Here is a 12,266-nt window from a genome sequence, read left to right as displayed (position 1 = left end):
AATAAATAGATAAATAAAAAGTCAAATCATGGCAATAGCTGAAATTTGATTAGTAAACTTTCTCTCCATGTCAATACTTTTTTTGTTGTTGTTTTTATTACTGAGCACTCTTTTCTGAGGACAGAGCCCATCAATATAATTGAATGGTGTTGCTTTATTTTAGGATGTGGTCAGGTTGACCTCCCTAAATTCACTATTCAATGCTTGTGAGTAGTGAATTCAGAGCACCTGTGACACAAATAATCAATTCCTGATTTATAATTCATTAAGCAATATATAGTAAGACCTGCAGGCACTGTATACTTGAGTTAAATAAGAAAGAACCCAGTGTCAGCTTTAGTGTCAAGACATGCCTACAGTTTTAGATCTAGCATTTCTGGTTACACTACTTAAGATTTTCAGCTCTAACTAACTAACTAAACTGGAGCCCTCCCTAAGGATACAAAATACACTTAGTTTAGTTTATAGAATCACAGAATTATAGAATGATTTGGGTTGGAAAGGACCTTAAAGCCCACCCAGTCCCAACACCCTGCCATGGGCAGGGACACCTCCCACTGGCCCAGGCTGCCCAAAGCCCCATCCAACCCGGCCTTGAGCGCTGCCAGGGATGGGGCTTTGGCACATCTTGCTTGCCCACAGTTTGCCTGAGGCAGGGCCTCACCACTCTCTGAATGCAGAATTTCTTCCTTGGAGCTAATCTAAATGTTCCCTCTTTTACTTAAGTTCATTACCCCTTGTCCTATTGCTACACATCCTGGCAAAGAGCTTTTCCACATCTTTCTTGTAAGAATCCTTTAAGTATTGGAAGGACACTAAAATATAACATATAAGGTCCAGAGAGCCTTCTTTTCTCTAGGATAAACATAATTGTACAGTATCACTACAGATAGGATTTCCTTTGACAGAGATACCTATTCCATCCTTATAGCAAATATATCTGTTGTTTAATACAGTTCTTTATTTCCTACAAGGTTTAAACCAACAAATATTCAATAGGGCAAAGACAAACATTTCAAGAGTCATTTGAAGGCAAGAGAAGCAAAGAATTATAACTGACCCTTGGTCTAAGAATAGGGTCAAAGAGAGTCACAGATGAAAGAGGACTGAAAACTTAGAGAGTGGCATTTTGTCAAAGAGCATTTCCTCTGGGAACAGTATTTTGTGTAGAAATATTAATAGCATTTTCCAGTATGAATCATCTCACTAGTTTTGTGATAGTGCTGATCAGCATAACTAGAGATACCAGATTTTGGTGCTTAGTGATTTCCATTCTTGTGCGTTAGTATTTACCTCCCATATTTAGTGGTGCTTCACCATATGTTTCAGAATCCTTGTGCCTTTTTTACAGATTGAAAGTATGATGTCTGCTTTCAATTGTCTTCATATTATTTTCAGATTCCTAAATTAATGTAACTGTTTAGAAAATCCTCCATAAAGAGCTATGTGGCTAAGTCTTAACTCCAGATGGAAGACATCATACTGCTGGGACCACATACTTAATATGCAAGAGCTTAAAATATTCAAAACGTTTCAAGAATTCTAAATTTTTAATGCTTAAAATACCAACCATTTTCCAGCAACCCAAGCTACATTCTGGAATCCAGCGCCAAGCTCAGTGCATTTTCTTTCACAATAAACATAAAAGGCCTACAGTACTGAATGCAACAGAACCACAAAGTTCTGATATATTGCTTAATTAATGTTTAGGAGGCTTAAGGTTATTGTGTATCTGTTAAGTTTAATGGCTCCAGAAGCAAAAAAAGACATAAATATTTGGTATTTCTAGGAAATAACTGGCTACTGGCAAATACTAATCCTGAAACTCTCAGAAATGTTTTACAAACAATCTCCACTTCGGTGACACTGTTTCCCATTCAGAAATACTCTTGATGGTTGTGCTCAGAGGTGGGACGTGGGAGATGACCTCTGACAACTTCAGCAGTTTCTTCCTGTGGGACAACACTCATTCTGTCCTCAAGGCTTCCTATTGTTGAGTTCTTGATATGCTTTCAGTTGTATTTATGAAGGGCTACACCAAGAAGAGAACTACTAGGTGGTTTACGACAAGATTGCTGCTGCAGATTTGGTACCTACTGTGATTTGTATCACCCATCTGAGCCTCAGCTGTAAAGCTGTGTTTTTTATCAGGAATATTTGTGAATATATAACTGTACTGAAGACATATGGTCAATAAATAATTCAAAGTTATCTATCTTCCCTGCACATTTCTTATACACCGACCACCTATTAATGTTTAGTCAGCCTGGAAACAATATTCTTTATGCCACTTCTTATATAAAAATGTTTACTGACTGGCAGCAGACCACTGATTTCCATTGTGATACCTTAAAAATAAACTGCTTCCCACCCCAGTCTCAATCTGCTTTGCCTTCCCATCTGCTATCAGCACCAAGAAGCCTTGTTTTGCATTTTGAGTCCCTAAAAATGTCTATTTTCAATTAGTGGTTCCAGTATCATAATAATGTGATTGTATTCATTATTGCCTCTTCTCTCCCTCTCCCTAATCCCTTTGTTTTCTTTTCAGCTCTATATCCATTTACAGTCCTAAGGAGAATCCTAATGCGTTTGATGCTGCTGCTTTCTTCCAGTCAGTGGGAAATTTCCTGGGGATCTTTGCTGGATCATTTGCTATGGGATCCTCTTATGCTGTTGTCACAGCTTTAATATCCTTCATGGGTTGTTTTCAGAGAGAACATCTATATATATGTATAGTACCTGAATGTGATCATCTTTACTTTGAGCTTGAACCTTTTCACTGTCGACTCAAGACTTTGCAAACAGTTAAGTCATGAACTGACAAGACATTTAGTTTGTCAGAATCACAAAGACCTCAAACAAGCCTATTTCTAAATTTCATGCAAATCTATTTTAACATTAGGCAACACTTTGGTCTTTACTGTTTGTAAATAGTGAGATTTTGAGGTTTTGACATGATCTGAGATTAAAATGTGAATATATGAACTACATGAACTTAATTATGAACTACAGACTAGCAGCAATCACAGAAAAATGCAAGGCAAACTCCAGACTACAAAGGAAGACAGTCAGTCTACCTAAAACAGAAACAAAAGGCATATCTGTTACCCTGCACTTTTTTTGTGTTTTACAGTTCTTCATGTAAAATACTATGAAGAATGAAGAGCAGCTATTTTCATCTTTCTTGCACTGATGAAAATGTAAAACAAATGCTGATCAATACAGAACTGGACAAAATGAGCTTCTCCTCTATTTCTGGGGAAGTAATATAAAATGCAACCAATTAAGCATTGGTTCAAAAACCAAAGAAGCACTTCAAATAACAGAGTTGCACAATTCACTCATTTAAAACCTGTGCTGGATTTTCCTCTTTGAGATAATTTAGAATCACACACAGAATTTCTAGGTTGGAAGAGACCTCAAGATCATCGAGTCCAATCTCTAACCTAACCCTAACAGTCCCCACTAAACCATATCCCTAAGCTCTACATCTAAACGTCTTTTAAAGACTTCCAGGGATGGTGACTCCACCACTTCCCTGGGCAGCCTGTTCCAGTGTCTAACAACCCTTTCAGTAAAGAAGTTCTTCCTAACATCTAACCTAAAACTCCCCTGGCGCAGCTTAAGCCCATTCCCCCTCGTCCTGTCACCAGGCACGTGGGAGAACAGGCCAACCCCCACCTCACTACAGCCTCCTTTAAGGTATCTGTAGAGAGCGATAAGGTTGCCCCTGAGCCTCCTCTTCTCCAGGCTGAACAAGCAAGTTGTGCAGTTTTTCCTGAATTTCCTCATATAGGTGGGGGAGGGAGGTGTCTTTTTTTTTTTTTCTTTTCCTCTTTGTGGACAATTTAAGCTTATAAAATAGCTGTTTTTTACTTTTCCTTAGCAACCTTTCAGCACCTGACAAAATTTACAAAGCTATGTGAATTCCCCATGCTGGAGACAGGTCTGTTTTTCCTCCTATCTTGGAGTGCCTTCTTATCAGCAGAAGCTGCTGGTCTCACAGGTAAGTGTAGCATTTTATTGAATAAAAGGAGTTTTATAGTATACCTCTAGTGTGGGAAAATGGCATGTTTATTTTGGGCATGACATCTTATCATCTTGTATAAACCTTCTAAAAGCCAGTTGCAGCACTGGAGGTTGTTTCATCTCTAAAAACAGATCTGTAGGGACATTGAATGGTTCTTCCAAAGACTTACTAAAGGAAGTTAAATTCCCCAGTCTTCTTCTCACCTACATTTTCCCAGCACTCTTTGTCCCACTATTAATCCCACAATTTATTGCTCACCTATAGAGCAATAGATAACAGTAAGCATGAGGAACAAAATATACAGTGCTGTGTGACTGTCATGGCCAGCGAGCTCCTCTTCCTACATTTCTTGTCCTGGTCCCTCCTCCTGTTTCCCCACCCTCAATACTAAGATGGAGGACAGGGTCATCCTCACCTTTGCCAGTGAGGTGGAGCCACTTCTGGATTTATCTGAAAAATAAATCATCTTGTTCAGTGTGCCTATGTAAACACCTTTTGCAACTGGACAGGGGTACATTCAGGTCCCAGTGAAAAGCAAAAAGACACATATGTTCTGATTGTTCTAAATTCTAAATTTGTATACTTTACCCAGGTAACAATCTATTGTGTAGAGTGATTTGAAAGAACAAACTTCATAATAGCTTCATCATTTTAATGTTCTTGATGCTGTCACCTCTAATTATTGGCATGAAAAGTCAGGGAATAATGGAGTGTTAATGCAGCCCATGTTTTGTTTGCAAAATGTTCAAAGCTTCTGAAGTTAAGAGATATTTCCACTGACTTCTATGGAGCCAGCATGTTACTTTTTTAGTATTAATATACAATTAAAATGATTTTTGAGTTAGTATTAACACCTGCATCTTCTGACACCTTCACCTTATTAAACATAATTATGTGTCCTGATTCCTGACAAAATCTTCAAGCTACAAAGAGGGGCACATGAACTGAACAAAAGTGTTGTATTCTATCGCTTGGAGAAAATCTGTCCATTTTGTTTCTTTGTTTCTTTTTGCTTAATGGTTCTTTAAAATGTGATGCCATTACAAAAAACAAACAAACAAACAAACAAACAAACAAACAACAACAAAAAAAAAAACACCAAAGAAGTGTTTTCATAGTCATATCAACTGAAGATAATGATTTTCTAAATCACTGACTTCCTAAGGAAAACTGTTTTAAAATACATTCCAAGCTGAGAACAAGGATACTATGTTACATCAAGGACCAAATGCATAATCTCTAAGTTAAACATTATACCCAAAAAGTGGATTTGAAGGGAAATACCAGTATCTTTTAAAGTCCCAGGTGCTGCATCAAAGGTAATTTCCATTTCTTGGGCACAGGCAGCAAAAAATAATTGTCATATGCCTTTTTTGCGTACTGCAAATGAGACAACAGACAGTACAGTCTCTCCTGGTAGTCACTCTGAAGAGTGTCCCATTTTTCTTTACTTTTGCAACATATAAAATATCCGAAATGAAAGACTTACTGAATCCCACCAATGGCTTTTATGCTAGCCTTGGCAAGGGATTTTAAATGGACAGAGGAAGAGCCAGAGAAAGAGTGGAATGAAAGTCAAGATTCAATTAATGGGAAAAATAGAACATCATAGGGAAATTTAGCTATTTCATATAAATAAAGGAATTGGTATAGGCTTATAAAAGAGATTTGCTCTGCCAATACAGAAATTGCAAGGAAAACATGCAAGACCATTTATATCTGTCACTAGCCTTTTTTCAGGGATGTGTTCTGAGTTTCAGCTGGAAAATGTTTAATTACACTGTTGTAAAGAGGCAAAGTTTAATCTTGAGAGTTTTATCAATTAGGTCTTTTTTGTTTAGTTTCTGTGAAAGGCTTTTGTCAGAAGCTGTTAGAGTGAAAAAAAAAAATCATGGAGCCTTTGTTGTAGCTTCATAAGCTCAGAGCAATGTTTTCTAAATATATTGACATCATTAATACTGTGTTAACATCACAGTTTAGAGTGGATATTTTTAGTTGTTTGGTTTAACCAGTTTTGATTTAATATTCTCTCAGTCTGATCTGAAATAGCTCTAAATCTCCTCCATTGATAGTGTGATTTTAAACTTCTAGGATAAAAAATTTTCAGCTGAATTAGGTTCTGTTGGAGGTATAGATTTCAGAGGTGGCTCTTGCAGAAGGGGAGAAACTTGTTGTTCAGAACACACTGAGCTTGTACTCCATATAGTATCTTTTCCCGTCTTTTCCAGATTACTTGTTTTGCTCTTTACTTTACTTAATGCATACACCATCTGGTTCTACAGTCAAGTGTGCCTGACCTCAACAGCAATCATTGAGAACATCATAACTATGGACTGGCTGTGTTACACTACGCCATTCAATAAACTGAATTCCTAGGTTAAAATCTTTGACTTCAGCAGACTCACTTCAAAAATTCACTCAATCCATTGTACTTCATTTACGCCTATATTCATATGCATTTTCCTTGCATATTGTGTTTGCCCTACTCATTCCTTCTGAACAAACTTCAAAAGATTAACACAGACATCAGTATTTTCCTGCAGCTACTACGTAATGTAATCTCAAATTAATTTTATTCTTATAATGCTTTCTGGATGATCTCTTCAATCACTATGCACCTTTTCAAGTCTAATACAGAAGTATGTCATAATTTATAAACAATGGACTATACTGTGTTTTGTGTAGGCATAGTGGGTAGTAGATCTCACTGTTACAATTGTGGATTTAATTTTTTTTTAATGTGAAAGGGCAGCGGTACAGGGCAATATTTTATACAAAATTTATTCCTCTTCCTCAAGATACCCCATGATATATAACACATAATATGTGGATCTGACCCTGGTTGAAAAATGGATACAATCAAACCAGCAAAACAAAATGCAAATCTGGGATGACTACAATGTTATTGTTAAACAGATAACTAAAGTTCATAAATTTATATAATCATTATTAATCTTATAGCTATATCATCAAGCTATAACGTATGCATAAATTGATTCTTACACAGTAGAATCTAATTTGTGCGTTTTCTGATTTGCCCTGAAGTGTATCATTCCTGACTGCTAAGTTGTAATAGCAGACTACTATAGTAAGGTCAGTATTAATAAAGCCGCTTTCATTTCCAAACTTCATTACATAGTACTTACTAAAAAGCTGTGAAAAAAAAATCATTAAAAAATAAAAAATATTTGTCAAAACAAGTTAGGGAAGTACATCTTGCATTAATTATGCAATTAATTTCTTATGCATTAATTTCTTATTCTCTTGCTTTCTACTTGACAAAATTTGCTAATTTTTAAGTGATCACTCAGTAGTTAGTCTGTGAAAGATTCCATTAAATACATGGGTATGTTACAGTCACCTCAGCTAGGCCCTCTGTATTTGCAGGTGTTTGAACTAAGTAGATATTCAGAGGTTGATATATCATTCAAATATATGTATGTATCCATTTCATGCATACTTCAAAGTAATTTATCAGTGCAAAAGCATCAAAATTATGGCCTACTACTCTACTTTCCTAGTGAAAAATGTCTCCCGAGCAGGTGTAAGAGATGCTGAATAAATTATGTAGATCCTAAAAGAAGGGTTTCTTCAAACCTTTTCAGCCTCTGATTTAAATGCCAGAGACCTGTGCTATGAAACTAGGAAAGACAAGTCTTGAAGGAAAAAATCTGGCAGGAGATCATCTTTGTTCCCTGACTGGTTTTCAGAACTCAATCCAAAATTATTGTTCTCTAGTCATTATGAATTCAATAGTTTGTGATAACAAATTATTGCGGCTTATTCGTCCCCAGCAATTCTTTTCCGAACATTTCATGATATATCTGACATGTGCTTTCTTATTTTGGGCCTCATACAGGAGCACAGTCTACCCAGTGACTAAGGATTTTCTCCAAAAATAAATAAGCAAATTATTTATGACTGATGTACCTAAGACTAGTCCAAAGAGTACTCCAAATATCTGGTCTACCACTAGGGCAGTTTTGTGCTACCCATTGTATTTGGGACATAGCAAGAACAAATGCACCAACTCCCAGTTCCTTTAATACTGCTGACAAAGTAAATTCATCCTTGTAGCTGTTCACTGCTTCCACCTGTTTGCTGTGATTTGTCTAGGATCAGTCATCTCTCTGCAGTTGAGTGTAAGCACAGTGCAGTCTGGTACCTGACTCCCTTTAGTTCACTGGCCTGACATTATTCCATGAAAGGACATTATTCCGGGCTTTAAATTCTCAACTTTGTGGTTTTCTTTCCTTATTCATATGTAATGTGTCATGTTGTGTCATACACATAACTAGGTAAACTCCATGCAGTAACATGGGAGAGGGCATAGCTTGGCTTCTAGGTCAAAAGGCAAGAAATTTCAGTTCTCTCAAGCTACAGTTCACACAGAATCACACAGAATTTCTAGGTTGGAAGAGACCTCAAGATCATCGAGTCCAACCTCTGACCTAACGCTAACAGTCCCCACTAAACCATATCCCTAAGCTCTACATCTAAACGTCTTTTAAAGACTTCCAGGGATGGTGACTCCACCACTTCCCTGGGCAGCCTGTTCCAGTGTCTAACAACCCTTTCGGTAAAGAAGAAGTTCTTCCTAACATCTAACCTAAAACTCCCCTGGCGCAACTTAAGCCCATTCCCCCTCGTTCTGTCACCAGGCACATGGGAGAACAGGCTAACCCCCACCTCGCTAAAGTTTTGCCACTCCTAGGAGGAAAATATGAAATTTGGGCCTAATTAGCAGGCTCTTCATGCTTAGGAAGATGGCATTTGCATCATAGTGCAGAGACAGATGACAACACAAAAAGTTTGTTATTACTAATTACTATCCCATTACTTGTCTGCAGGAAATCAGAGATGGCCCTGGATGATCTTTGTGGTATTCTAAGACAGAGAATGTCACAAATGAATCCTGTATTTCCAAGGATGTTCTAGACATCCTTGGCTGAAATAAATGGTAAACCCAATACTCTGTGCAGTTCTAGTTAAACCATTCACCCTTGCAACAGGGTCACTTGACCAGACTACGGACATACTTCAGGCTCTGCTTCGGTCTGGCTACCATGGTGCTGCTGTAGGTACACCCTTTTAAAACAGTAAGTGAAGAGAAGAAAGACATTTGTTTTTGAAGTACCTATTCTAGCATAGCATGAGGCTGAGACTGATGATCAGTTGCATAAAATCAGACTAGTAAGTCTTAGCTGAGGGTAAGTATCCATGTTAATTTGCAGTATTATTGCTAGTCAATAGTGATAAGGATAAACTGAAAAAACACTCCTAGCATGTCTAGGATAAAACCTGGCATGTCTCACCACGTTGAAGTTCAGGTCTCACTTGAAGTACACAGGGGCAGTATCAAAGCTGATTTCTCAAATGAGGACCTAAAAATTTCTCTCAGCTCTTTCTTTTGTTGTTTTCTGTCACTCCAATATAAAATCAACCTAAGAATTACAAAGATGTAAGTTCCATGAGCAAAGCACCAACTCTGGTTCTGCATTGGTGTAGGTTTAAGAAAATGATTAGCCATACTTCTTATCCATGGTGAAAACAGACTGAATAGGGTTGATGTTGCTATTGGGTTTATAGCATTATTACTTTGATGAAGAAGACAGTTTATTAAGATAAGATAATAATAATAATAACCATCATCATCATTATTAATTATATTATATAATTATTATTAATTATATTATATAATAATTATATAATAATTATGTTATATATTAATTATAATAAGTCATACTAATAATAATGTGTGCAAAAGAAGCGATGCACAATGCAATTGCTCACCACCTGCTGACCAATGCCCAGCCTAACCCCAAGCAGCCAGCCCTCCCACCCCGACTAGCCACCCCTATATATTGTTTAGCATGACGTCAGATGCTATGGAATACCCCTTTGGCTAGTTTGGGTCAGCTGTCCTGGGTTTGTCCCCTCCCAGCTCCTGCTGCACCCCTAGCCTACCTGCTGGCAGAACAGAGCGAGAAGCTGAAATGTCCTTGGCTTAGTATAAGCACCGCTGTGCAACAGTTAAGACATCAGCGTGTTATCAGCACTTTTCTCATCCTAAGCCAAAACATAGCACCCTACCAGCTACTAGGAGGAAAATTAACTCTATCCCAACTGAAACCAGGACAACTGGGATATGCCCAGTGGGCTCTGTGGAGATATTCTGACATAGTTCCATGAATTCTATTTCATTATGACAATATTCCATGTTGTTTGATTTAAATAAGTTCACTATTTCCCAGTTCTCTCTGTCCTCTTTTCCAACATTTCACCCTTTGATGCAAGATTCATCTGTTGTACTGTGGCATGTGCAACACGTTGGGCATCCCTACATCCCTGAAGTTCTGGTTTGCTTCAAAGTTGGGGTGAAATCAAGTCAGTCTGCCTTTTAGAAAGAAGTTCTATGTTTCATCCAGTAATTTATTCCTTTGTTTCCCCAGAAGTTAGAGTGTTGTTTTATTTGTATTTTTTTTCTAAATTCTTACTTTTACCATTAAAAGACCTGACAAATGGAGACACAATCTAAGTTTTTTCTCTTGGATTAGCAAATTCTGAAGTTTAAATTGTAGCCAGTCAGTTTGGTTTTCATTAAAAACACCCACTAGACATGCTGCCCTTCTCTGACAAAGTACAGTTTTTTTTCCCATTTCAGCAGAAGATATTGGAAAATGAAGATATATATCCTTTTGCCTATTTGTGAAATGATTGAAGAAGGATGTTTATCCTCTTTTGCTCACAATATAGAAATTATTTTAAGATTAGTCTATATGTATTAGTTTTTATAGTGTCATGTTAATGTTCACAGTATCAGCAAAATACTTTTAAAGATATAAGTTACTCCTTTGTCCTTCCTATAATATCTAGCTTTTATCCTATCAAGGATTGCAACAAGTATTCAGCAAAACTAACAGTAAGTTCTCTAATTACATTAACAGCTAACAAGTTATTTCGCTGTTACATAGGGAACAAAAAATCAAGTGAAGCGGTAGGCTTTTATGCCTAATGAAACCTTTTCAAAAAGATTAAGCTTCAGCTGAAACTTCACTAGTGCCTATCAACATTTTATTGTTAAGTTTCTCATTCTTATATCAAGTGAAAATTTTCAGTAACTTTATATATAGAGATACAAGCAGCTATATTGCACTTAACAGCTGATTACCTATTTAATCTCTAAACTTTTCCTGTTCACATTGTGTTCAGCAATTGTAGTACTAAGTCTCTCAGCAATAGCTAACTTTGCCACTTAAAAACTGAAACAATGAAACAATACTGAAAAAGTAAACCAATCTCCAGCACCCTGAAATTACAGTTTTGATTGCTAAAGACTGGTAAAAGGGACTGTCTCACTTCATAAGCCTCACTGCACCTAATAAATATGTTCTGTTTACAGTTCCAGAATTATCATGTTTATTCTTATCTATTTCTCTCTGAAAAAAAAAAAAAAAAAAAAAAAAAAAAAAAAAATTAACAACCTAATTGATATGCCATATTGTATTTTGCAACCCAGCTAATGACAAAATTCAGCTTTAATGGTCTTAGAAAGAAATCCATACTTCATCCCATTTTTTCCTTCTAACTAAAAAGTTTCATATTTGCCTGTTTAGGTGATGCTCTCCTTTTTCTTAAGTAGTTGCATTAGCATGTAATTGGTTATTAGTCTTAAGTAATCATTTTTAAGGAAATGCATTACAATTTTCTGCAAGCTTTTTAATGAAGCATTCATTGCAAAAGACACGGCTGGTACATATTAAGCCTCCATTTGAAGTGATTGAAATATTCCACTTCATTCCCTGGGAAACAGGGTTTCTGGTTTCTACACTTGCATAATTACATGGTTCAGATCATTTATTCCTATTGTAAAATCAGATTTAGGCCATTTTATTCCTTATGTCACTCAGTTCTCTTGCTACCAATAATTAACAGTTTCTTAGCAGTCAAAAAGCATTGTATAATCATAGTTGAATTTACTAGTCAATTTAAAAATGTAAGACTTGGCTTGATGATGATTCATGTAGAAAAAAGTAAATCACAAACTCTAATCTCCATTCCGATTACTGAGCCTGGAGCTAGTGACACTTAGCAACATTACTGATTAGGTATGTTTTTTTAACTCAGATTTCATTGTTTGAGCATCCCATTGTATGTTTTAATGCCTTGAGAAATGATAAACTCTCCAGATTACTTCTTCACAATAAAATACAGTTACCAAGAAAAAAGACATATT

The 12,266-nt window shown here is 36.5% G+C and overlaps 1 protein-coding gene across 3 annotated transcripts in view; it reads left to right on the top strand.

The window, feature by feature from the left end:
* Window positions 1-12,266, top strand: part of SLC9A9 (solute carrier family 9 member A9) — a 218,515-nt gene that overhangs the window by 82,128 nt on the left and 124,121 nt on the right. For all 3 annotated transcript variants that reach the window (XM_038183440.2, XM_038183439.2, XM_072042776.1), the window contains exons 7-8: window positions 2,549-2,687; window positions 3,901-4,006. In XM_038183440.2, coding sequence (XP_038039368.2) covers window positions 2,549-2,687; window positions 3,901-4,006 — 245 coding nt within the window. The remainder of the gene's footprint in view (window positions 1-2,548; window positions 2,688-3,900; window positions 4,007-12,266) is intronic.

This window comes from Anas platyrhynchos, chromosome 9 (assembly GCF_047663525.1).
Source record: "Anas platyrhynchos isolate ZD024472 breed Pekin duck chromosome 9, IASCAAS_PekinDuck_T2T, whole genome shotgun sequence".
Classification (NCBI taxonomy): Eukaryota; Metazoa; Chordata; class Aves; order Anseriformes; family Anatidae; genus Anas; species Anas platyrhynchos.
The sequence above is the reverse complement of the archived record's forward strand: the minus strand, read 5'-3'. Positions and strand labels throughout refer to the sequence as shown.